The sequence below is a fragment of the Diplotaxodon limnothrissa genome, linkage group LG20 (genome assembly GCF_057381915.1).
Source record: "Diplotaxodon limnothrissa isolate DT_005_m linkage group LG20, D_limnothrissa_male_GT1.1, whole genome shotgun sequence".
In the NCBI taxonomy this organism is placed as follows: Eukaryota; Metazoa; Chordata; class Actinopteri; order Cichliformes; family Cichlidae; genus Diplotaxodon; species Diplotaxodon limnothrissa.
Genome location: NC_140615.1, coordinates 21905475 through 21931826, shown reverse-complemented (window position 1 = coordinate 21931826; position 26352 = coordinate 21905475). Strand labels below are relative to the sequence as shown.

General features: G+C 42.4%; 2 protein-coding genes across 3 annotated transcripts; both read left to right on the top strand.

Annotated features, from left to right (window-relative positions):
- The first annotated feature begins 8216 nt into the window (after nt 1–8216).
- Nucleotides 8217–26217, top strand: samd10a (sterile alpha motif domain containing 10a). Of its 2 annotated transcripts, none has more exons than XM_085345181.1 (5): nt 8217–8229; nt 9802–9983; nt 22792–22960; nt 23047–23187; nt 26195–26217. In XM_085345181.1, exons 1-5 carry the CDS (start codon nt 8217–8219, stop codon nt 26215–26217), a joined length of 528 nt encoding a protein of 175 aa, XP_085201307.1. The 2 variants fall into 2 exon arrangements, with proteins under 2 accessions (XP_085201307.1, XP_085201306.1); XM_085345180.1 differs by lacking the exon at nt 26195–26217 and adding an exon at nt 23351–23514.
- On the top strand, nt 11562–13938 carry LOC146610870 (uncharacterized). The gene is made up of 4 exons (XM_085345063.1): nt 11562–12419; nt 12486–13220; nt 13338–13463; nt 13762–13938. The coding sequence occupies exons 1-4, from the start codon at nt 11562–11564 to the stop codon at nt 13936–13938; spliced, it is 1896 nt and encodes a 631-aa protein (XP_085201189.1).
- Nucleotides 26218–26352: the final 135 nt, after the last annotated feature.

The window sequence follows — 26352 nt, the reverse complement described above, 5'->3', positions numbered from 1 at the left end:
GGTTGCACCAAAGCCATTTTTACAAAACAGCTCAACAGTTCAACTTAAAAATCTCATGAAACATGCAATAGGTGCTGAATTGTCCAAAACTCTTAAGTTAACTTTTAGTTAATTATATAAGACTTTAATGCAGCAAAAAGAAACAGACAGGTTTCAGCTGGAGTCCTGACTCAGCATTTCACTATCTGAACAACAGAGAAAATCCTGAGATTTCCTGGATTCTTTCCACGGTGTATATTTTCATTATATTTACAGACTCACATATAGACAGCTGGATAATTAAATGCCTGTTTGGACGGCCTTTGGGGATCCTTTAGCACTCTGCAGATTTCCTCGTTGATTTGATTCAAACAGAAGAGATGCCATCTCTTCCATTATTGTCTCTTAGCCCTAGAGCTAAAGGCATTAGTGGGTTAACTGATGTTAGCTTGTTGACAGAAATTTAACCCACTGATCAGCAAATTTCTGATGATTTCAGTCTCGCTAAGGTTAAGAATGTATTTGGATTGTTGATCGAAAATTTATTCAACAGATTGACTGAAAAAAAACCGTATTATTTTGCAATCCTTCTCAACAGATTAGAAAAGCAACACGCAGAAGAAAGATGGGCAAAAAGTGTCATTTATTTTGTATTAACATGCTGGATTTTACAGATTAATGATATTTCAAAGACAAACAGCTGATAAGTCAATTTTCAGCTATTTTTAATTTATTTGAATGCTTTAGATAGTTTTAAACGGGAGCCATTATGATTTTTTTCATTCTATATAATGTGACACATCCATCCATCCAACCATTCGGTTCTGCTTATCCTTTTCAGGGTCGTGGGGGGCGCTGGAGCCTATCCCAGCTGTCTTAGGGCAACCCTGGACAGGTCGCCAGTCTGTCGCAGGGCTAACACAGAGACAGAGACAACCATTCACGCTCACATTCACTCGGACATCCACACCTATGGGCAATTTATTGTTTCCAACTAACTGTCTTTGAACTGTCGAAGGAAGCCTGAGTGCCTGGGGAGAACCCATGCAAACACGAGGAAAACATGCAAACTGACTAAAGAGGTCAGTGTATGTGTGAGTGATCCCTGTGAGTCCATCAAACTGCTCTAAATGCTCAATTTCAGACCGTTTTTGTCTACTTTTGAATCTCAAAGAGTGTGAATATCCACAGTATGATCATCTCAGACATACAGGTCTGACTGTGAGCACAGAAGTCCCACCTACCAGAAGTCCAGACCTTGTGTTTGTGAAGCCAATCAGAAGAAAACAGGTTTTAATGAGAAGCAGTTCCAGAGATGAGTGGGATAAAAAGGGTTCATTTTCCAACTATTTTTAAATGTGGATCACGCAGAGTAGCTTTAGTAGAGTCCATGAATAAAAACATGGAGCTAAAGTCAGTAGAATCAGTCCATTTTGATGTAGACTAAACAATGTGAATAATTTAATAATAATGATGGTAATTAAGTATTTTGTGGCCTCAGTTGGATTTCTGCTGTGTGTTGTGTTGTTCACATTGCACATTTCATATAATCCTGTCCCATGTTTCACAAAATCAACCTACGCACAATGTCTCACTGTTATCAAACTAAGACTGCCCCCTTGTGTTAACTACACCTCACTCCAGTGTCTCCCTTTTTCTTCTAATTTTCTGTTTTTGCAATCAACTGATAAAAAAAATTTGGAATATGATCACAATACAAGAAACTTTGGCTCTGGCTGCATCTCTTACTGTTACAGTCTGATATTTATTTAAACAAACTGAGCCCAGTGGGGTTTTTTGGGTGGTTTTTTTTTTTTTTTGGACTGACCAAAAAATCTAATTCCTCAGTCAAACATTAAAACAAAGCCGGGCTGCTGAGTGTAAGCCTCAAATGTCTATTATTAATATTTGAGGCTCTTTGATGTTCTCTCCTGTGGAAACTATTAATTCAAACAGTTCCTTTCATCTTTTAGAGCTCTAACCAGGCCAAATGTGCCAATGCTTAAAGTTTAAAAGGAGCACTGATGCTGCATTCTGTTTCCTCAGAAGATTTTGCAGAAACGACTCATGTCCACACCCTGCCAATTAAACTCAAACCAGTCAGCTGGGTTTTATAGTCTAGATAAATTACAATGCCATTCCTTTGGACCGGGGTTTTGAAAAATCAGGCCAGGCAGCGATCATCAGCAGTGAATTTGAAGAACACTGTGTTGATAGTGGGAGGATGTCTGGCAGATGTTGTCATCTAGCGTGCAATCATTTCAAATAAACATCAACCACATGATGCAACAGCAAACAAAACAGCAGGGGGCTCCTCCTTACATACATCCTTGGCATCTTTTGATTCTAATAAACCCAGAGAGAGCGTGTTATCACTGTGAGCAGCTGTCACTGTGAACAACTGTGTAGCTAGGAATAAAGGGCCCTATATACTGAAGGGACCTCTGGGTCCTTAAGCAACCATCCTCAGTTTTGATATGCAACGTGAAATGCTTGTATGTCTTTTGCCATGCCTTAAAGAATAGATGTTAAACTCATTTTACATTGTGGGCCACATGCACAGTACACACCTCACTTTGATCTTAAGTGTGCCATACCAAAGAAGCTCTCCAATCCATCATTCTAAGAAAGTTTAACTACATATGAACTACGCATTGTAAAAGAAAATAGACATTTTTATTGTAGGTGGTGAAAAAATGGGAAATGTTGTGTCATATAATTGTTTATTTATCACTTAAGTACTTTGCTAGTATTACTAGCATTGGGAGAGCTCTTCATCAATAGGAAAAGCTGCCAAACAAAAATTTTATTCCCAGTGTAGAGACCTTGATCAGTCGATTCTGGAGCCGGGCCTTGTGTTTGACACACCTGCCTTTAAAGAAACACTGTTAAAATTTTATTTTGGCAATGATTAAAAATTGCAACTTAGCTTAAAGACCAGAAACTGTGGAAACTACGTGACGGGTGCTGGCTGCACCTGTTAAACTCACCAAGTAAAGCACAACGTGTCTCTGTCAGACTTACTGACTGACTGAATAAGCAAGGGAGTTTCAAAATGTTAAATTCATTTTAGCTGGGTTGCTTGGTGCCCTTTAATTACTTTTACAGTGCAGCTTTTCAAAGCACTTTATGGTGCTTTATAATATAATAGAAAGACCCTGGAATAGTATAGACAGAACCCCAATGAAGGGCGAAGGAAAAAAGTTTCCATTTAACAGAAAGAGACCTTCGGCATAAAGGCATAAATACCTAGGCTGGTTAAACATTTGACCTAGACCTTTATTGTTAGCACCCAAGGTCACAGTTGAACTTGAAAAAAGAAACATATGGAGTAATAAAGCATCTGAAAGAGAATGTAGAGAGCTGTACAACATACTTTAATTTTTTTAATATGACGCTCTACGATGTCACAATAATGCCATAATATACATGTTTAAAGCGCATTTTCTCAGTCTAGAACACTTCTGCACATGCAGCTGTTAATGTTTGACTTTAAATCTTTAATAGAGTTGATCATTATTTCAGTCATGCATTGTTTAGTCCTTAATTCTTGTGCAACAACATTTTATATTAGTAGCAACCGGTGACTCGCAGTCAATGTTCATGTTCAGGGTTTGTGTTTAAATGTGAAGAAGACCAGCTTTCTTTTTTCCTGTCTAATAAAAAAAATGCTAAACTGAGGTTGTATAGAATGCATTTAACATAATATTAAAGAGATTCATTGCTTTGTTGTACCATAAAAACTTTATATGACTTATCCTTCTCCAATACTGCATGCTCAAAGTAAACACATTATTATAAATCACCCCTTTTAAGCTGATGTTACTTATTTTCTCAGGCAACGAGTTTGCATAATGTTTTAAGCAAAGCCAGCTTATCAGATTTTACAGTCTAATACCCCTACTTCACTACATATCAGAGAAGAAAGCCTTCTACACGGCTACCGTTTTTTGGAAGCTATAATTGGGAAATGAAAGCTCTCTGCACCAACACATGCATTCAATGGATTAGACCTTTGAGCTCTTTAAGAATCTCTGTCAAATAAAAACCACGGATTAAAAAAAGACATACTGATTAAACTACCAAACATGAATAAGAAGTCTCCTGATAATAGTCCTAATTAATATCACATGACCTTATAAAAACTGACAGCATTAACTGAGAATTTGTTTTTGTCCATGCAGGACTTAACTCATTAACATCACTACAATATTTTGACACTTTGAGGTGTTGATGGAGGCAGAGCTGGAGGAGGCACAGTTTAAGATGTTATGGTTTCAACTTGGAGTGACCAGGATGAGTACATCAGACAGCTCAGATTTAGCATTTTGGAGACACAGTCACAGAGGAGGGATAGAGGATATACTGGACAAAGAATGCTGAATATGGAGCTGTCAGGCAGGAGGCAACGAAGAAGAACAGAAAAGATTCATGGATGTAATGAAAGAGGATATGGTAAGGGATTGTGATAGAGTGAGATGGAGGCAGTGAAATCACTCTCTCTATAAAGAGAGTAAACTTTGTTCTCAAAATCCAAAATGTCAAACTTTATTTTTATTTTAAAGACATTCTTTGAATTTAATCTCAGGTAGAAAGAATTGTAGCATATTTTATGTGTCCATCCAACTTTTGTCATTATATATATATTAATATTACTTGAGATCTCTGCTTTCAAATTTTGGTGCAATATAAGTAAAATTGAATTGAAATGTTTGATAATGTGTAAGACACATGGAGTAAAAGTACAGAATCCAAATCTTTAGAACAACAATAAGACAAAGCACTTTATTTATCCCCAAAGTTAGGAAATGACTGTGTTACAGCATCTTTTACTTTAAAAATATAAGTCTAGAGATCAGTTGGGTCATCATTTAATTGTCTGCTTGCTGTAGAATTCAAAACCAGCTCATGGAGCACTCCTTGATTGTCTGAATTCTCCACAAACTTACATCTGCTCAACATTCTCCTTTTAAACCAGACTAAAAATATGTCTCTGTTCTCGATTTTTTTAATGAGGACACATTTTTTGTTGTGGAATCAATATTTCTTTCATTATTTAGTTTTTTACTTACTCAAATGATTTGTTTTTATGTGTGCAGATTCTAGGATTAGATTTTCTTTATTATTTCTGTCACATTTTCCCATTTTTTCTCCTTTTTGAAACATTTTGAGGTTAAAAATGCCATATTATCTGATCTTTTTAAAGTTAATTAATTATGCAGATTATCCAGTGATAAATACCTGGTATATATTTCACTGATCAAGCACCATGGACACCCCTGTGCTACCTTGATCTCTCTAATCTGCTTTCATTAACACACCTACAGCACTGAAACAGCAGGACAATCATGTTTTATGATAGAGGATTTAAAAAAAAAACTCAGTTTAATCTGTGCTTTTGTAAGTTGATAGCACTCATTTGTATTTGTTTGTGCTGTCAAATGAGTACAGTGTCATGATTTGAGTGGGTTGTTTCCTGATGTTCTGTAGAGTTCAGCCAAACCGTTATAAAACCAGAGCAGCCTGATATAAAAGCATGAAATATTTATAAATATACAAATGAGAACCAAAAGAAATTCTAGTCGAGACCTTCGGGGGCAATCCCTCAGCTATCTCCTGAAGCTCTAGTAAGGCAGAGCATAAGAAGATTAACTTTATCCTCATGTTTTTAGTTCCTTTTGGGGGGTTATGTAAATATTTTATGAGAAAACACCACAGTCTGGAACTGCAATACATTGAGTTGAGGTTAGAATATGAAATAAAATGGATGCATTGGTGGATGGATGGATGGATGGATGGATGGATGATTGATTGGTTGGTTGATTGATTGATTGATTGATTGATTGATTGATTGATTGATTGATTGATTGATTGATTGATTGATTGATTGATTGATTGATTGATGGACTGATTGTGTCACAGCTTGGTGGCTCTGTGGTGATTGTGGAGGTGAAGAAGACCCAAAGTGTAGGATGCAAAAGGCAGAGTTTATACAAAAAACAAGTTTTTAATACTGAAGGGCACGTCAAAGTCCAAAACATAAATCCAAAACAGCTAGACGCAAAAAGAACAATGGGGACCAAAAACACCAGGGAATTTCACCTGGAAGGCAGCAAGGCAACACAAACAACACAACACCTATAAAAGGACAAAGGACTATAAATACTTGAATGAAGCAGGAGAGAAGTGAAGGAGGTGAAAACAATTAGAACTGGAAAAAAACAAAACTGACACAGGACATAAAAGAAAACAAACCTTCAAAGTAAAACTGGGAAGAAAAACTAAAGAGATTAACACAGACATGACACTTTAGGGAAACACTAATACCATTAACATTGATAAAAGACGCAAACTAAAACAAAAGATAAGATGAAAACTAAAACTCTGACAACTAACCCAAACATCATATCCTCAAACAACAGGGAGGCTAAACACAATTATTAACCAAACCCTGATGAGAATGTGATATTTTACAGTCTTTAACATTAAGAGGGATGAGTTAAAAATACAAAATAAAAGATTTTTCGTGCACTTAAATTTAGAGTAAGTGAACCTTTGTGCTGTTGTATCATCTATCCTCAGCATGTGCATACATTAAAGAGAAATCAACATGTGTGCATTCATTTTGTGAAGGGATTCAGGAGGGTCACGAATATGTTTAAAGGTGCTTTTGGTACGGCTTTTTGTTTTCTCTTGGGCAGGTCACAGAGGCAGGTTCATCTGCAATTTTGGCTGATAGGTTGATCTCAGTGCCAGCCTATATGAGATGATGGCTAAGCTGGAACACTTCTACACATCCTATCTGCAAATCTCACACAGCATGCACTGGTTAAGGTGCTTTAGACGGCCTATGGTTGCTACTTTGCAACCCACCTCCACCCTGCTGTTTCTGATTGTGGTTAATGACGCCTCTTCTGTGGGCTCTCTCACCTGAACTTTCTTTTTTTTTCTCTCTCTTTTTTGTGACTGAATGATCATGAACTAATCACATGGCAGTAACTCAATGTGTTCAGGCCAATATGACCTGCTGAAGTTCATACTGAGCATCAGAATGAAAACGAAAGGTCATTTAAGTGATTTTGAATGAAGCATGTTGTTACTGACGAACAGGTTGGTCTGAATATTTCAGAAATTAGGATGTATTGAGATTTTCAAACACAAGCATCCCACTCAGGTACTAATCTAAAAAAGAGAAAAATATCCAGTGAGCAGCAGTAATCTGGGTTTTTTCTATGGTGTATTTTTTCTGTTGTTCGATATTCAAATGGCTGGTGTAAACAGCATGAAAGCAAGGAGCAACTCTGCCTTCTGTCAGTCTTCAGGCTGGTGATGGTGTAACAAGAGTGATGCTGTCATGTCTGTACAGACCACACTGTTGAATCTTGTTCGTATTCCTTTTGTTTTGAGTGAGAGAAATAAGAAAGAAAGACAGATAGTCTTTTCCATGGCTTTGATTGTATTTTGAGTTATGTTGGATGCTTAAAGTTTTGTGCTCTTTTGCTCCTACGGAGGTCTCTCTTTTACTCTGCGGCCAAATGTGGCCAATAAAGTGAGTGCAAGGGCAGGTGTGAGCAGGAACAGTCACCGTCCTGCAGCTCTTCTGCACAGACCCGACATAGAGGGTCCATCACAGGGAGGGCGCAGTGCCCACGGGCGCGCACAGAGCTCCCTTTCTTTAAGAAAAGGCAAAGGGGAATTCCTTATGGTGGATGCTGCAGCTATGAGAAGCCTTTTCATCCGGCTGTTTTTCAGAGTCTCCACTGGCTGCGTTAATTACAGGGCCCGGGGCTGCACTTTGAGCTCGCTGTGCTCATGCATGCTCTTGAGAAAAAGCCGCGCATCTGATTCTCACGACATGGACGAAAACCACACACAAATACGCACGCGCGCGCACATGCTCGCGCCCGCCTGAGCCCGCGGAACCAGTCAGCCAGCTGCTCGGGGACATTCTTGTCCAGTCTTCTGCAACTTCGGCTTCACAGACAGCAGCAGCCAGTGACACTGAGGACGACGTGAGCTGGTTTTAAGACGTGGTTGTTTGTTTATTTTTTTAAATCCCCACTTAGCCCAGCAGCTCAGGTCAGAGGATGTGGAGCGTCGCTGCTCCTGCCAGACCTCAGTGAAACTTTTGTCGGTGAGCGGAGCGCACACAGAGGGGAAGAGCTGGACCCGCAGCCCGTGTGTCGGTCACCGGAGAAGATGGGAGACTTCCACTAGGCTGTCTCCGAGAAAACATCATGGCTGTAGACGGTAGGAAGGTTACACTTCAATATTATTAATAATAATAATCAGTAACTCTTTTCTAAATAGTCCGACTCGCATTCCGCCGAAATCTAAAGCACGCTGATTCCATTACTTTAACTCATTACTTGCTAAACCAGTTTATCTGTTACGTAAGTGGCCTCAGCTGGAAAGAGCTCTCTGAAATAAAGTGCAGCTAAACGCTGCCACATTAAATCTATTAAAAACAGACTCTGTCATATACATGCATTCAGACATTATAAGAATATTATGCATAAGAAAGGAACAGAAGGGGGTCGCTGATGGTCAGTGACACGGTGCTGAAATGGACAGCGCATCCAGCATCGCCACCATCAGTGTGACTGTTGCTGTGGTCACTTTTCTGCCTTGGCTTGCTCTTAATTGAATTTACTCCCAGCTTCTGAAGTCCTGATGTGCATATTTCTGATAGGTAAAGATGTGTGCCAAGTCAAAATTTTAAATACCCCAAATAAGAGCTTTAATTTAACTATATTCATCCAAAATACAGGATTAAAGATATTGCAGGCAGGCCAGATACTTCATAATTTGTTTAGTAAGGATTTTGATCATGAAAGTGTTTCCTTTCCAGTACTGGCACTTTTTAAAGAGAAGGGTTTTTTTTCTCCATTTGAAGGGAAAAGGCTCTGACAAATAGTCTTAATTATGCATACTACATCCATGAAAGGGGCACATTTGTGTTTACAGCGGCAGCCTGGGTGAGTAACACTCTGAAGGAGGGTTCGTACATGCCTCGAGTAAAACCTCAAAGAAACCAAAAATCGCACACCAAGTTTTATTCGTAATAACCTGATAGTGCTGGTTTGCCTTGATGATTGCAGGACGCAGAATGGCTCCGCTCTCGGTGGGAGATGGTGAATGACAGAAAAGAGAAGCACAAAGCAGGAGAAACGAAGGCACTCTTTCATCTCCTCAAAACCTCGTTTCCCCCTGACAGCCTCTCTCGTTCTGTCCTCTTTTCAAATTCTCTTAGTCAACTTAAGATATTGAAAATGCACATTAGCGCACACGCAAACACAAGCTGCACACGGAGCTTCAAACGTGGTAAGAAAATCCTTCCAATCTGGCACATGAATGTGTAGTGACCCGTGGCTTTCTGCCAGAATCTGTGCCAGTAACAGCGTGTTTACTGTAGTTGCACACTCTTTAATTACTGGATGTTGGGAAGCCACCTGCTGTTGAGTCAGTTTGGATATCTGCCTGCAGGCCTCATCCTAATGATGAGAAAGTGGCATGTCTCACAACTCTACAAGCTTTTCACAAAGTAATTGTGGTACCTGAACGCTGACTTCCAGGATTCATCTACGATTTTATCAAGGCTCAGATAACTAACTCAAGCCTGGTTTGTGTCAATAGAGCAGATTTGCAGAAATTTGCTAAGGAGACCATTCCTGAATGGCAGGTTATCCATATGGTTTCAATCCTGCCTTTTGTTTCCAAGTCATGCAGAGCAAGGGAGTAGGGAAGTAGTCCCATGCTGTTTTTACACTGTCAGCAGGTCTGCCTGTCTAATCATTATACCCCCTCCCTTTATCTCTCCAGCTGCATCCAGTTTCAGTTTCTGCAGGCCAGCTGTGGAGTACAGGGCTCTGCCTGAGGACTTTAAGCACCAGCTGAGTCGACGGACAGGTGGGAACCTGACCTGGCATGACGGCCGTGGACAGAAAACAGCGGGAGGCAGAACAGTGAAGCTGCTACAGCAGCCGGGGACCGAGGCCCTGCAGGTACTGAGCACCTACATGACTTCAGCATGTCGAAAAGCGCACCTGGTGCATGTTGTCATAATCCCCTTAGGTTTTCTTTATTCTTGCAGCTCAGGGTGATATGTTTCTTTCTGCCTAATTAAGCTTGATGATGTTTGCCACAAATCCAGAGTTAGGAAAACCATATATATTTACTTTGGAATTCTAATATGTTAAAGATTAATTTAATTGCTAAAAAAATTAACAAGAAATGTAAGAATGCAAACCTAATCAAAGAAAAGGAGAAAGGTCCTGTGCCGATAGTTTCTCAGGTCAGACATTGAAACCTTTACTCTTTCACTCATTTTAGAGGTTTTTCTGATACTGCAGAGAAAAATAATGACAAGTTTCCGACTAAAGTTTTTCACGTGAACTACTGTATATGCCTATCTGAAAACACGGCCACCTATCTGGGCATGATTAGCTGGTTGCAGGCATGACTGCTTAAACTAATGGTCACAGATGTGACTGTGGTGAAATGTAAACAAGAGGGCCAGTCAGAAAATCAAGCATTTAAGCACCTTTAGCCAAATAAACAGACTCTATCTGGACATAGATGTAGAGCTTCTTGTAGGCCATACACTATGTCTATGATGTTACAATCCTATTTGTCCCAGTGGCTTTGCTGATCTGTGTTGAAGGCATCAAAATAAATGTGTGTGGATATATACACTTCTCTCTGTATCTCATTCCAAATGCATTGATTTTTGTAACACAGTTCACTACATGGAGATAACCACCTCAACGCACCGTGGATGACTTACAGGTGTTGTAATAACATGTAACATCCACAAGGACTCAGAGAAGACCAATATGAAAGTGTCATGGTCCTGGGCCATGTTGGCCCAGTGTTCTTAGTTTTCTTGTATGTTTGTATTTTGTTCCTTATTTAGGCCATGTTTTCTGAGTTGCCCTGTTGTGTTGTTCCCTAAGTGTTTTCCCTTCATGGCTTTTACCCCCTGTGTGCCCCTCTGTGTATCTGTGAGCCCTCATCTCTCCTTATGTTTTATTCCATGTTTCCCCTGCCCATTATGTCCAAGTTCTCCCCGTGCTCTCTCTCCCCCCCCTGTGTGCCCCTCTGTGTATTTATGAGCCCTCGTCTCCCTTTGTGGTTGTTTCATGTTTCCCCAGCCCGTTATGTCTGTGTTTTCCCCGTGCTCTCTCTCCTCCTGTCTGAACCTCTGTGCACTTCCTGTTTACTTTGTGACTCTCACGCCCGTACATGTCATGTTCAGTTCACCCCGCCCTGTCTCGTTACGATTATCAGTGTCACCTGTATTCCCCGTGTGTTCCCACTTTCCTCGTTAACCCTCTGTGTATTTCTGTCTGCGTCTCCCTCTGTTCGGCGTGACGTCGTCCCTCATGCTGTGTGTGGATCTCCCTGTGTCTCGCTGTGAGTTCTTAGTTTGTGGCTTCCCAGTTTAGTTTAGTTTGTATGTTTGTTCTACCGGCAAATAAAGCTGTGTTTTGAGTTCATTCCCTCGAGTCTGTGAGTCCTGCATTTTGGGTCCAACTCCCGCCTGCCGCACAGCGATTCATGACAGTACGACGTCACCAGATATGGACCCAGCAGCACTCAACCCACCAGAAGAACTGCATCTGGACATAATCTACTCCGTGGAAAGACTCCTGCATCTGTGGCTCGAACATGAGGGGAAGGAATTTCGCTGTGCTGTGGAAACCAAACTACAGCGTTTAATCTCTGGTCTTCCCTGGCTACTCAGTGCGCTCCACCCACTCGAACAGGATTTAATCCAAAATGAGCTCCACCTTCATCCCCCAGCTGCTACTGCCCACCTGCCTGAAGGGCCGGATGTGGAGCCGCTCGGCCCGTCAGAGCCATCATCTAAAAAGAAACGACGACCACGCCGCCAGCGCGCCACCCCACAGCCGGACATTCAGACTTGTACATCGCCGGCTGTGGTGAGTAAGGACTCTTTTTTTGTGTCGAACCGTGGAACTATTCGTTCAGGGGCTGTGTTTTGTGCTACGGACGGTAATGTGAACAGTTTATCAGCTGCCCAGCCTCCTGAAGCTCTCTTAGCTGCCCAGCTACAAGCTGCGTCTCCTGTGTCCCCGCTAGCACAGCCATTAACTCCACCACACGCTCCATTTTCACCTCTACCATCGCTTCAGTCATCAGTTCGGTCTGCCACTCAGTCGCCCTTAGTTCCGTCATCCACACTACCACCTGTTTCCCTTCCACCACCACCATCACTACACCCAGCCATTCAGGCTGCTACTCAGTCAGACATTCAACCCATAGCCCTGCCGTTAATATGCTCTGTAGCTGAGCCACTAGCCGCCCGACCCGCAGCCACTTCAGCCACTCCTCCACCCGTCACACCTCCACTACAACCATCACTGCAGTCTCTAGCGCAGTCTCCTGCAGCTCTGCTTTCCCCAGTGCAGTCTCCTGTGTCCCCAGTGCAGTCTCCAGTGTCCCCAGTGCAGCCTCCTGCAGCCCTGCTTTCCCCAGTGCAGTCTCCAGTGTCCCCAGTGCAGCCTCCTTTAGCACAGTCACCCACTCAACCACCAGCACCACAACCGTCACTACCTCTAGTTCATTCCCCTGTGAAGTCATTAACTCCACCACCTACTCCACTCTCACCACCACCGTTACTACAGACATCAGTTCAGTCCCCTGTGCAGTCATTTACTTCTCCACCGTTAGCAGCTCAGGTCCCCGTGTGTCCAGCAGCTCAGGTCCCCGTGTGTCCAGCAGCTCAGGTCCCCGTGTGTCCAGCAGCTCAGCTCGCACCTGAACCTTTGGCCCAGTTCCCCGTAGCAGTGCAGTTTTCTAGCCAGCTTAACGTTGAGCCCGGGGTCCCAATTCTCTCTGGCTCTACATCGGCTCCTGCTGGAAGCTCGGATGAGCTCATCCAGCACTCCGCGGCTCCCGTGTCGCCATCTACCTCGTCCGCTGGGGGTTCCAGTGAGCCCAGCCAGCACCTCCTCATCTCCGCTGGAGGGTCTGAGGGGCCCGTTCAGCCGCCCGTCTCCGCTGGAGGGTCCGAGGGGCCCGTTCAGCCACCCGTCTCCGCTGGAGGGTCCGAGGGGCCCGTTCAGCCACCCGTCTCCGCTGGAGGGTCCGAGGGGCCCGTCCAGCCTCCTGTCTCCGCTGGAGGGTCCGAGGGGCCCGTCCAGCCTCCTGTCTCCGCTGGAGGGTCCGAGGGGCCCGTCCAGCCTCCTGTCTCCGCTGGAGGGTCCGAGGGGCCCGTCCAGCCTCGCGCCTCGTCAGCTGGAGGGTCCGAGGGGCCCGTTCAGGCTCCTGTCTCCGCTGGAGGGTCCGAGGGGCCCGTCCAGCCTCACGCCTCGTCAGCTGGAGGGTCCGAGGGGCCCGTTCAGCCTCCTGTCTCCGCTGGAGGGTCCGAGGGGCCCGTTCAGCCTCCTGTCTCCGCTGGAGGGTCCGAGGGGCCCGTTCAGCCTCACGCCGCATCAGCTGGAGGGTCCGAGGAGCCTGTCCAGCCGCCACCTGCGACCGCCTCGTCGTCGCCTGGTCCGGCTGCATCTGCCTGTGCTTCTGCTACGCCTGGGCCAGCCTCTGCCTGTGCTTCTGCTACGCCTGGGCCAGCCTCTGCCTGTGCTTCTGCTACGCCTGGGCCAGCCTCTGCCTGTGCTTCTGCTACGCCTGGGCCAGCCTCTGCCTCTGCTTCTGGTCCAGCTTTGGCTTCTGCTTCTGCTCCGCCTGGCCCAGCTTCGGCTTCAGCCTGTGCTCCCCCTGGTCCAGCCTCAGCCTCTGCAGCTCCGCCTGGTCCAGCCTCAGCCTCTGCAGCTCCGCCTGGTCCAGCCTCAGCCTCTGCAACCTCGTCTGGTCCGGCCCCCGCATCGCCACCGTCTGGTCCTGCCTCGTCTGGTCCTGCCTCGTCTGGTCCTGCCTCGTCTGGTCCTGCCTCGTCTGGTCCTGTGCCCACCAGGCCATGGCCAGCACGCCTGAGACTGGAGGGCCGCCGCTGCCTTCCGCGCGGTCGGCCCCCTGAACTGCTCCGTCGTCTCCTTCGCCGCCGCCGCTGCCTTCCGCGCGGTCGGCCCCCTGAACTGCTCCGTCGTCTCCTTCGCCGCCGCCGCTGCCTTCCGCGCGGTCGGCCCCCTGAACTGCTCCGTCGTCGTCCCCCCCTTCGCCATCGCCGCTGCCTTCCGCACGGCCGGCCTCCGGACCGGCTCTGTCGCCTGTGCCACCCGCCTGGTCGGCCCCCCGACCGTGTGGCCCGTGAACTCTTGTGCCTGTGGGCTCTGGGTCGGCCCCCTGAACCTTATTTGGACTATAGTCATGTGCTCCTGTGTTTTCTGTTGTTTGTTTTTGTTTCCCGTTCTGGTCCCTCCGTCCTGGTCCCCCGCCTCCCGCCCTGGGTGGGTTGTTTTCTGTTTTTGTTTTTTCGGGTTTGGGCTGTCGGGAGCCAGCCCTTGAGGGGGGGGGGGTACTGTCATGGTCCTGGGCCATGTTGGCCCAGTGTTCTTAGTTTTCTTGTATGTTTGTATTTTGTTCCTTATTTAGGCCATGTTTTCTGAGTTGCCCTGTTGTGTTGTTCCCTAAGTGTTTTCCCTTCATGGCTTTTACCCCCTGTGTGCCCCTCTGTGTATCTGTGAGCCCTCATCTCTCCTTATGTTTTATTCCATGTTTCCCCTGCCCATTATGTCCAAGTTCTCCCCGTGCTCTCTCTCCCCCCCCTGTGTGCCCCTCTGTGTATTTATGAGCCCTCGTCTCCCTTTGTGGTTGTTTCATGTTTCCCCAGCCCGTTATGTCTGTGTTTTCCCCGTGCTCTCTCTCCTCCTGTCTGAACCTCTGTGCACTTCCTGTTTACTTTGTGACTCTCACGCCCGTACATGTCATGTTCAGTTCACCCCGCCCTGTCTCGTTACGATTATCAGTGTCACCTGTGTTCCCCGTGTGTTCCCACTTTCCTCGTTAACCCTCTGTGTATTTCTGTCTGCGTCTCCCTCTGTTCGGCGTGACGTCGTCCCTCATGCTGTGTGTGGATCTCCCTGTGTCTCGCTGTGAGTTCTTAGTTTATGGTTTCCCAGTTTAGTCTAGTTTGTATGTTTGTTCTACCAGCAAATAAAGCTGTGTTTTGAGTTCACCTCCCCGAGTCTGTGAGTCCTGCATTTTGGGTCCAACTCCTGCCTGCCGCACAGCGATTCATGACAGAAAGCCTTACTTTATATGTTTATGTAACAGAGACAGTGCATGTTAATGAACATTAGCAGGAAAATATAAGATCGTTTATTTAAGTAATTATGCTGGATTAATTTAGATCCGCATCCCCTGGGTAGCTTGCATTCAAAAGCACACAAAGACACACAAAGTCAAAAGAATAATCCAAGTCCTGCATCATCCAAAGTTAAAAACGACTATAGAACTGGTTTGCCACAATGTGCTGTTTGAAATGTGGATTAAAAGTAGGAATTCTGCTTTATTACAATTAATAAGCAATGGAAATATTTAGTTCTTTTTACTGACATGAGCTACTTCACAGTCACCTATGTTTTTAAGCATATACATTTTTAAAAATCCACTAAGATCAAAATATTGTTGTTGTTATTTGATGCTACCAGGATGAAATGAAAATTACTTTTTTGAAAATCAAAGCTTTTAGTGGCTTTTTTGAAATATGTTTGCACTGAATAAAGTGTTGTTCCACCTGTTAGTGGCCAGGTAGCAAAATCTTTTAACGTTGCATTTTATGATGTTAGATAACTTAGTAGAAGGACTTTTAAAGGTTAAATAGAGTTCATTTTGAGTCCAAGATACTTAAACTTGTTTACAATGTCATGTCCTCGCCTTGCAGTGAACACGCTGGAGTGTGTACTCTCTGCTGGTTGTTTTCTGCACATCATACACACTGTTTGATATTTACTAAAAGACATAATTCCTGGACCTGAGCCAGTGCCTGTGCCTGGGAGATTTTTCAAATTACTAATGCATCAATATGTTTAATAAATTGAGGGTAATCCACATCTACATAACTTGTCAGTATAATAACCATTTATAGCCATTCAGTTTCCATGGCTATTAAGCACTGTTGTATTTCACTAAAAATAACTACTGTGATTTATGTAAACTGCACCAATGGCGATATCAAGAAATTAGTGGTGTTATGTGTTTCTGGTTTTATTTTTTATTTTCCATTCCACTGACTTCTTGCATGCAGATATGAAAAAGTTGCACTGCTCATACAAGAAACTGCTGTGTTTGTTGCATTAGCAATATATGAGCACATGCAAAAACGCCTGCTGCCGTTTGGCAGCTCTCCTCTCAGATTTCTCCACGGAAAAGTCTGAAATATAAAAAAAACCTCATAGTCTGACAAATGCAGCCGGTCATCATCTATTGTTGTAAATGGACACTTTGTTAGTAGAGAATGAAAGTTGCCCTCTCCCCAGCGGGTTGGTGAGCTCTAACAGCCTTTTAGCTTTAAATAGCACAGGTCTTCCTATGCTCACACTATGCTGCACCACCACTGTGCTTGTTGACTGAGAGCAGAGAAAAGTTGAATTTATTTTGATCCTAACTGCCTGATAGTATCCAGCCTGTGCCTGTTGTTTCAGGATAATAAACAGTTATCCATTTCTATAGATCTTCTCGCGTGAAAACGTCCTCATATCTACTTCCACTAGTCATTCTGTTCCGGTATAAATTAATAGTTTTTTGTTATCTGATACAGCATTGTCTCTTCACACAGCCAGTTTGGGCAGCAGAGACAATCCATTTATACTGTAAGCTGGCCTCATTTAAAGCTCTTGGTTACAAGTCAGAGAGCCCATGCCTTTGTCTTCACCCCATGAAAGGCTCTTTAAAAGGCTGTTACAAGCTGAAGCTAAAGCTGCAAACATAGAACTGGGCTGGGCTGATAACATAGTTGTATGCAATGCATTATGTCTTTGCTTCAATCCTCTTGGATGCACATAAAGTAGTGGTCTGTTTATTTTTGTCTCGACGCACATGAACTTAATCGGTGTTGTGTGTCTGTGCTGCATTGTAATGTGTTTACAGTATTTTCACTTCCTCCATTGTTAAGTTTTTCCACTTACTTTTTTTTTGGCATGCTGTTCTCGTATTCACTCTGTCAGTATGCATCTCTGCCACCTCTCACAGGCATCCAAACACTCATTATGGTCTCTATAGTGTTTTTATACTTCACAGCTGTGGACTCAGAGCAGCAAAATACATATAGTAACCGCTGAAAGGAAAATTATTTGGAATGTTTTTGGTAATGACTTCATAATTTATGTGTGTGGGTTAGTGAGAATTTTTAGTGAGAATATAAACTATATATTAACTTCTGATTCTAAACGCTCAATGCGTGCGCTTAATATGCCTTAATAAAAGGTCTTTAGAGTTAGTATTCCTCAACCTGTTTAGATTTATTAATAGAACCAGCGAGAAGAGGCTTTGGTGCATGTGTTTACTGAGATATACTTCTTAAGTTTTGCCCATGAGAAATAGGCCCATATTTGAGGTTTTAAAATATTAAACTACTACTGCAATAAAGGCTTCACTACACTAAAAATTAAACAATAAGAAACCAGAGCTTAAAACACAATTTAGAATATAAATAATATGAAAATATACATAGCTATACATATAAATACATAACTTTTGGTCCATATTGACGTGATAGCATCACACAGCTGCTGCAGATATGTCAGCTGTACATCAATGATGTGAATCTGCTGCTGCACCACATCCCAAAAGTGCTCTATTGGATTGAGATCTGGTGACTGCGGAGGTCATCTGAGTAGAATGAACTCATGCTCATGAAAGCATTTGAGATTATTTGAGCTTTGTGACATGGTGCGTTATACCCATCGGAAGATGGGTATATTGTAAAGGGATGGGGATGGTCAGTAACAATACGTAGGTATCAAAACTCACCTATTTAAACCTGTCAGCTGCAGTTCTTAGCTGACAGGAGTGGTACCTGGTGTGGTCTTCTGCTGCTGTAGCATATGTGCTTTCAAGATGTTGTGCATTCAGAGATGCTCATCTGCAAACCTTGGTTTTAACGACTGGTTCTCTGAAGCAGTTTGGGCATTCTCCTCTGACCTGAAATATTCAGACCAGCCTGTCTGGCACCAACAGCCACGTCATGCTTTAAGTTGGAATTTCAGCAGGTCGTTGAGGTCAAGTTGCTGCCATGTGATTGGCTGATTAGATATCTGCATTAACGAGCAGTTGAAGATGCATACCTAACAGAGTGGTCAGTGAGTGTATTTAAATTAGTCCTCAAGTGACCCTTATCCAACTAAATCATTGCTAGGATTTTGCGATGGTTCTTGTTCTGCCTCTAAGGGATCTCTGGCCTCAAAAAGTTTTACAACTCCTACTTTACATGACTGTGGTCAATTTTCACATATTCTGACATTTTACTGGGCAAACAGTCGTTTTATTCACAAAACAATTAATAATGAAAAATCATAACCTGCAGCCAAATTAGAAATGGAGCTTTTTGGGATTTGGGGGGATTGTTTTGCATATTGAAGGACATCTGACTCATTTTATTTTTAATGAATTAAGGGAAATGTTCACTCCTAATCAAACAATGTTTAAAAAATACCAATAAGTAGAAATCCTTTGTGCGATCACTCCAACCACATTTATTCATATACAAGCCAAACATGAGGGCTCAGGTTTTTACAACGGTAGGGTGTGAAGTTAGGAAAAACTGTTTGCTGCATAAATGGAAGTGATGAAAGGAAATCCAGAGGGTGAGAAGGAAGTCTAAAGATAAAAGCTCACCATAAAAGTATTCATGGTGCATTAGAAGTCAGTCAGAGCCAGAAAAATACTTGATTCAAACTCTGAATGTGTCTTTCTTTGTTATTTAGATCCCCATTAACTGCATTGCCACAGCAACAGTATCTGCAGCATGTCAGTGAAAATGATGCACATCACGTCCGACATGCCCGTTCACAAAAAGACTCGGCAGTAAACCTCCCAGTGAGACAAAACTGTAATCAGAAAGCAGTAAACACTCTGAAGTGAAGCAGAATAGGTCACTTTCTTGATCAGCATGGCATGTTTTTGGAGAAATAAAAGTTTAATATCATTAGCTGCTTGATTTATTGTGTGAAAACTTCAAGACAAATTATTGTTCTTTGTGTTAAACAAAATTTACACAGGGGGGGAAAACAAACTGAGTGCACTCGGCTCCAAACCCCAAATCCTCTATTGAGTGTTCAGCTATGCCAAATACAAAAACAAACAGAATAACTGGCTTCTTATTTATTGTTGGTGAAGAGCATATTCCAGCTAAAAACCATAATTACCATAATCTGAAAACTCTCACCAGGTGAGGCTCACACTGAGGACTACAATGTTGTGACAGAAAGACTGTAAATGTCGCCCTGTGTGCGAGTAAACCACACAGGACATCGTGCACAGTTAAAACTCCTCTATGTCTTTAAAAATTGTGTAACATTATATATTAGATTACATTAAACAACCCAAAAGTGATTATTGATTAAAAACGTCTCGCAAAACATTAATGTTTTGTTTGTTTCAGCTCACAGCTCGAAGCCCAATGTCATTCATTCTCCTCAAAAATAAATAGAAGAATACTCACATTATGTATCAGTTTTGTGAACAGGTCAAAGGCATTTGTATATTTCATCACAAATTAATTGCTGATCACAATAAAGGAGACTTAAAAATAAGCAGGGTGGCATGGTGGTGTGGTGGTTAGCACTACTGAAGGTCCTGAGTTCAAATCCTCCATCTGGCCGAGTGTAGTTTGCATGTTTTCTCTGTGTTTGCATGTGTACTCCGGCTTCCTGATAAGGAGGAGAATGGATGGATATTGTTGATATACTTTCAGTATCTGTATGATTGCACTACACTCCGGTGTTAAAACCAAAAGCAAGCAAACTACTTCTTTTTTAGTTACTTCGATTTTTAGTGCAGATCACCATTGTGTTATGGAAAATCTCCAGAGTCTGTGATTCATGCAGGAGTGGAATACTGTCCCGTCTGTAACAACTGAAAATAAAAATACATAAATAAATAAATAATAATAAAGGTCAATCAAATGGACCACTACGGCAAGGCCGTGATGATCCACTTGGTAAAGTAAATCCGTTGGGCATCTTTCTTGGCCTTCAGACAGTAATTCTGATGGCTAAAAAGAAAAAAAAGGAGTTGAATACTTTCATTCTTCTTGCTATTATTCATATTATTACTAATATTATATTTTAATGAAATGAATCATTACTGACATCCTATGGATCAAAAAATTGTTGGTGAAGTGATGAACATGCTTAAAAAAATATATCAAACTCACCATTTTTGGTTCTATTTTGAGAATAAGAATGTTTTTAACACCACTGCATCCTGACATATCAGGCACACCCTCCTGCAAAACATTTGCTCCACTGACTCTTGCACATCAGCCAGATGTGATATTTTTTATCTTGCAAATGAACTGCTGAACTTGCTACATTTTTAAAAAGTGATTGGCTGATCAAAGGCGCAGCTTGATTACAACTCCAGTTTTGCATCCTGTACATCTATAAGATAAAAGAGCTGAATCTCAACATGACACTGGCCTACATGCATGTCTTTGTGTGCTTTTTCTGCTGCTGTTGCTGCTGCTTGTTCGCCACTCTTCTAGGGAACTTCACAGCTACACAGATGTGCCTACACTGCCTATACATATGGCAACGATCGCCCCTGTGTTCTTTAATGAGGCTGAAACATGTTCTAGCCCTGTAGAGGCCCAAACTTGTCATCTTTTGATGTATATAAGGCATGTGAAATGAAATGTGATACTCAATATTCATCTTATAATCCTCCCAGCAGATGCTCACTTAATTGGCTGTGTGCACATGTTATGTACAGCGAATAAAAGACAGTGTGCAGATTTGTACACAGCGCATGATAGATGTGGGTTGTATGGATGCACAGCGGCAACAGCAGGCGAAAAGATTAAAAGAGCTTTAAGGTTCATTCAGGTTTTAAATGGAGTCTGAATTTTGTGCCGTTCCTCTGGATATATTTTCATGGGAGACATCTCCTAGCAGTCAAATGCCACCGATAACTGAATATCTTTGGCAGTTAATGAGAGATATGCCTGTGGTAGGTTATCTATCTCAGCACAAAGCACATCAGTACAGTATGTCCCCTGTGTGAACATGTTAGTGTGAAGTTTAAGACTTTCTTTTTTAAAAGATAAATTAAGGGATACAAGTCTCTAGTGTGCACAAGGGAGGTAGAACTGGCCTTCAGCTAATTGAAGGATGATTCACTAACTCAATCCCTGGCTCCTCCTGTTGGCATGTCTTAGACCTAAATACTGAACCCAAAGAAGTGGAAGTAGTGTAGTAGTATATCTGTGTAGGTTCTCAGGCATCCAGGTCATTGTCAACTATGGAGCGTGGAAAGAAAAGCAACTGCACTTTGTTATGTTTCTTGAAGACATTTTACCTTTTCAGTTGAACTGAGGAAGCTTCTCGGATAAGAGGGGAAATGTCTTCAAGAGACTTGAAGAAGTTCAGTTGCTTATATTTCCAAGCTCTTTACATTGGTGTAGTAATAGTGCAAAGGACTTTGAGTCATTGAACAGATCTCACCTCTGAAAAATGCTGTCTGTTTACTTATCTTAGTATCTCTCTATTTGAAAAATCTCCTTAAGCCTCTTTTTCACTAGCACATGCTCAGCTTGATTCAAGTCCATTTTGGGGGTTTTGCATTTGGTGGCAGTACCTCGTACCAGGTTAAACTCCTTCACAAGAATCAACCTGGCATTTTTAAACACAGCAACAAGGGAGATGGCTGCAAACCAAGGAGCCTGATTCACCCACGCAAACACTTTTTTTCTGTGCTTGAGTGCTTTCTGTCTATCAATCACACACATTCATCAGAGAAAAACTTGGGGTTAGTATCTTTCCTAGGGATATTTGGCATGCAGAGTGGAGCAGCCAGGGATCAAACCACCATCCTGCCAATTAACCTATGACCTGCTCTACCGCCTGAGCTACAGCTACGTCTTCTGTGGTTGGTGCCTGTAGATTTTCAAGATTTAAAGTTCAAAATAATCCTTTTTTTATCTAAGACTGAGCATTGCTGTAGCCTCTGTGTTCTTCTTCTGTTAAGCTACTTCAGCTACCTGCCCCTGTTCTGATTGGCTGCCCCTCAGAAACACATGATTTTAAAAGGTGGTGGATGGTTTTCTGTGCTCAAAGCCAGTGTGTGTCCTGGTAATAACAATATTAGGTATATGCACTCTGTTTGACATCATTTGGATCCAAGAGTAGAAAAACTTTCTGAAGTTGTGTATTTAGTGCCATTTTAAACCTGAGATTTTGGTTTCACTCACCATGGCTCAGGGGGTTGTGAACCGGAAGGTTGCTGGTTCGATCCCCAGCTCTGTCTGTCTTGGTTGTTGTGTCTTTGGGCAAGACACTTCACCTGCCACCTACTGGTGTTGGCCAGAGGGGCCGATGGCGCGATATGGCACCCTCGCTTCTGTCAGTCTGCCCCAGGGCAGCTGAGGCTACAACTGTAGCTGCCTCCACCAGTGTGTGAATGTGAGAGTGAATGAATAGTGGAATTGTAGAGCGCTTTAGGTTCCTTGAAAAGCGCTATATAAATGCAATCCATTATTATTATTATTATTAATTTGCACATACTCTGACCTCAATATGTGCAGCTTTACCCAAGTTTGATGTGAATGTCCTCTACTCCAATGGTACACATATGACAGACATAAGGGGAAAAAAAGCATTAAATGTCCCCTTATATCACTAACCCTCTCCATTTATCTGTATGTTTTCCTGTCTGCCTTCTTATCTACAGTACCGCTCCAGTGACAATTATGGGATATATCACACAAGCCCAACACAGCCCAGCCTGATCCGTCCTGTTGTTCTTTGGTCTCAACAAGATGTGTGCAAGTGGCTGAAGAAACACTGTCCACACAACTACCTGACCTATGTGGAAGCGTTCTCCCACCACGCCATCACAGGTCTGAGATAGTAGAAAAACAGTTCCACTAGTGAATTCATGAATTACAGTTTAATTGTAAAAAATTACTTTGTCATCACCTTAAAGGCCGAGCGTTACTGCGCCTGAATGGGGAGAAGCTGGAGCGCATGGGTTTAGTGCAGGAGACACTTCGACAGGAGCTGCTGCAACAAGTGCTGCAGCTCCAGGTGCAGGAGGAGGGACGCAACCTGCAGCTGCTCAGCAGAGGTGAGAGTGTGTGTGTTTTCAGTCTTCCCAGTCCTTGACTTTGAAGACACAGTTTGACATTTTTCACATTAAAATTTCTGACTCCTATTCCTGTCAATTAAAAATTAATCTTTAGCTAGCAGTGGTTTAGCTTAGCACTAAAATTACATGTTTTATGATGAAGATAGCTGGAAAAAAAATATTGACGATGGCTCCATAGTTTGTGCTGCCGTCCCACAGCAGGAGGGTCCAGGTTCAAACCCAGGCAGGCAGGCAGGCAAGTTAAAACTTGCATGCTCTCTATGCTTGTGTGAGATTTCTCCACTCTGTTTTCTCCTGTCCTTGTAAAACCTGCTGCTGTAATTATGCGTATCTGTGCCAAGGATACATTTCACTTCTTGGTTGAATAACGTTGGAAAAATGTTGGTGGGTGTAGTTCCAAAACAAAGGGGCTTTTCACATGGGAGGCATTCTGCTGTGTGTCCACCGCCACCAGCCCTGCATCTGTCTGGGGTCAGGGAAGTGTTATGGCTCTCTGTGATGTAAATATGAGAACAGCAATGTAAACAAACAACACTTACACAATAAGCGGGTCTGTTTTCTATGTATTCCCATTCACTTTATTCAGATGAGACTACTGTGGTTTTAATATACAAAGCAACACTGTGACGGGGGCCCCACCCTGTGGGGTACTCGGGGTAGAGCACCTGGTGGCCCATGGTGACTGGCCAGATGGAGCCTGCAAGCAGTGCATGGGTCAGCCCTTCACACGGGTTCAGTAAAAGATGTGGTTTTCTTTGTTTCTTAAACCAATTTTTTGTTCACATGTCTGTGAACTACACTAAAAGCACTGCGACTTCTCATTGAAAATAATTGAATGCTAGCAGTTGTTATAAGCCAACAGTGGAGTTTGACGTAACTTGGCTTTAAGATTAATGGAAAAGATTCGATGTCTTTAAATCATGCAGTGACATTTTTAGTCAAAATTCTGTTCAAACTAGAGCTAAGAGAGATAGCAGAGAGGATTTTCTACCATGCTTGTATTAGGCAGCAAAGTAAGACAGTAAGGCTGAAGTCCCAAAGCTAAACAACAGACATTAGTTTCCTCTGCCTGCACAAAGTCGCTGCTTACAGCTCATAAAACTCTCCTAATTAGAAACATGAGAGCCCAGTAGAAGTGGTTGCATCTTAGCTGTACATGATTGGCAGAACAAATGAAAATCAATCAGTTAAACAACTTATCAGAAACTCTTGGCTGGCTGTGCCTTTTCAGTCTTTGGCCATTTAAAAAAAGGAAGTAAAAGCTAAAGTATAGAAAGTCCCAGTTATTTGTTTTTGTGGGGGTTTAGGTGGAATGGATGGATGCCTGAAGAAAGAGTTTGACTCACAGCACCCTTTTAATTAACAGCAGATTGTTGGTGTTACATTTAAACAGTGTTATGTGTTAGAAGTGCTGGTAGGTGCTTCTTTTGCTAGCTGCTTTCAGGTGATTCCTGTCTTTATGTTAAGCTACTTTATGCCAACGGCTGGTTGTCGTCTAATGTAGATATAGACGCGTTAGGGATGTTATGATAGTAGAAATGTAGTAGTCAGTACTAATATCAGTGTTAGTTATATGATTGTTGATACCCAATTAGATAACATAGTTACAAAAAAGCGAGCAAACAAACAAACTGAATGTTCCTTGTATTTAAAATTATGGTGCCTCTGTCACTTCCAGACCTGCAGCCTCGGTACAGATGCTGTCTATGGTAGATGTAATAAAAGGACAAAACAAACTTGACGTGGATGGGTGTGTGTTTGTTTGTGTATCTGTTTTTTTGTTTTTCTTCTCTTTCAGCGACAGTGTGTCCTTTTGCTTTCTTTGTGCTTTGACCTGTGATCTTATCTTTTCTCCTGTTTGTCCCCTTTTCTATTTTCTTTTGTATTCTCTTTACTTCCAGCTGTCGGCTCAGGCATTATTACACCATACATGTATAAAAATAATTAAATAAAAAGAAATTGGCTAGCAAAAGGAGCCTATACAGAGTTGATAGTTTATGGATCCTCTTGGCAAATCAAATATGTTTGGCACATCAGTGCATTCAGACCATGATTCTGCTTGCTGAAGCTTGTAGAAAAGAAAGGTTTAAAAACAAACATTAAACAATTATTGTCATATTTTGAGAATTTTGATATGAATTGGTATCTTCTGATGATATCCCTTAGACACATGCTATATCAGGCCTTGTGACATGTGTCTCTTTAGACTGAACATAAATGTTTGTGCTGATCTTTTATGCTCTAGTGAAAGAAAAGCAATAGTCATAATAAGCAGTCTGTTTTTAAAACTGACTTAATTTGCATGGACTATCCTGACACAAAATGGTATTTGTCACAGTTTGTGTTACTGTGTTAAGTTGTCCTAAATTATCTGACTGTTAAGTATTTTTCATGGTACTAACAGCTCAGTAACAGCTAACTGACATATATTCCTGATTTGTATCTACAGAAACCGTCAGACCTCCACAGTGTTGTTCAGATGGACTTGTTTTGTCTGCAGATTCCCAAAAGATAAAGTTAAAAGCCATTCATGAACCACAGCACTGAAGATAACAGACTCAAGACATGACAAGTATGGGAGTATTCCTGTTGGTCGAAAAAGCATCTGCAGAGAGCTGTAATATTGAGTTATTATTGTGTTTTATAATTATGTTGTGGAAATATTACAGTTATCAACAGAATATAAGCCTTTTGTACAGTTCTGACATTTATAGCTAACCAGAACAGTTTAATCACTTGTAAATTCAGAGGGTTTGGGATATGTACGGATTACATGGTCCAGCTCCCACTGAACAATATGGTGGCAGCAGTGATGTATTGTTCCAATAACCAGCAGGGACCAACACAAAATCTTTGTCTATACTTATCTGTGAGATCGAGCGGTGAAAGCTTATTATTGCACCTGTAAAAAAAAAAAAGTTTAAAAAACTTGCTATTAAAAGTAAAAAAAATATCTGAAAAGTGTTCATCGTTCTGTGTTTTGCAGGGTCCTTTGGAAGAATATCCTAGCTGGATGATGGAAACACCGGAGTCAGAGAACATATAATCACGTAACATGAAATGTGAATCAGATCTGTAGGATATGTGCATCCAGCGAGCTGTGGTCTCCAGAATAAAGCTGTTAACTGGAAGTTGGCAGCTTTT

Excerpts from the sequence above, each read along its gene's own strand:
- LOC146610870 (XM_085345063.1), top strand. The coding sequence starts at position 11,562 with ATGGACCCAGCAGCACTCAACCCACCAGAAGAACTGCATCTGGACATA. Across the intron at positions 12,420-12,485 it reads TTTCCCCAGTGCAGTCTCCT|TCTCCAGTGTCCCCAGTGCA; the intron begins GTGTCCCCAGTG and ends TCCCCAGTGCAG. Across the intron at positions 13,221-13,337 it reads CTGGAGGGTCCGAGGGGCCC|GGGCCCGTTCAGCCTCCTGT; the intron begins GTCCAGCCTCGC and ends GGAGGGTCCGAG.
- samd10a (XM_085345180.1), top strand. Across the intron at positions 9,984-22,791 it reads CGGGGACCGAGGCCCTGCAG|TACCGCTCCAGTGACAATTA; the intron begins GTACTGAGCACC and ends TCTTATCTACAG. Across the intron at positions 23,188-23,350 it reads CCTGCAGCTGCTCAGCAGAG|ATAGCTGGAAAAAAAATATT; the intron begins GTGAGAGTGTGT and ends TTTATGATGAAG.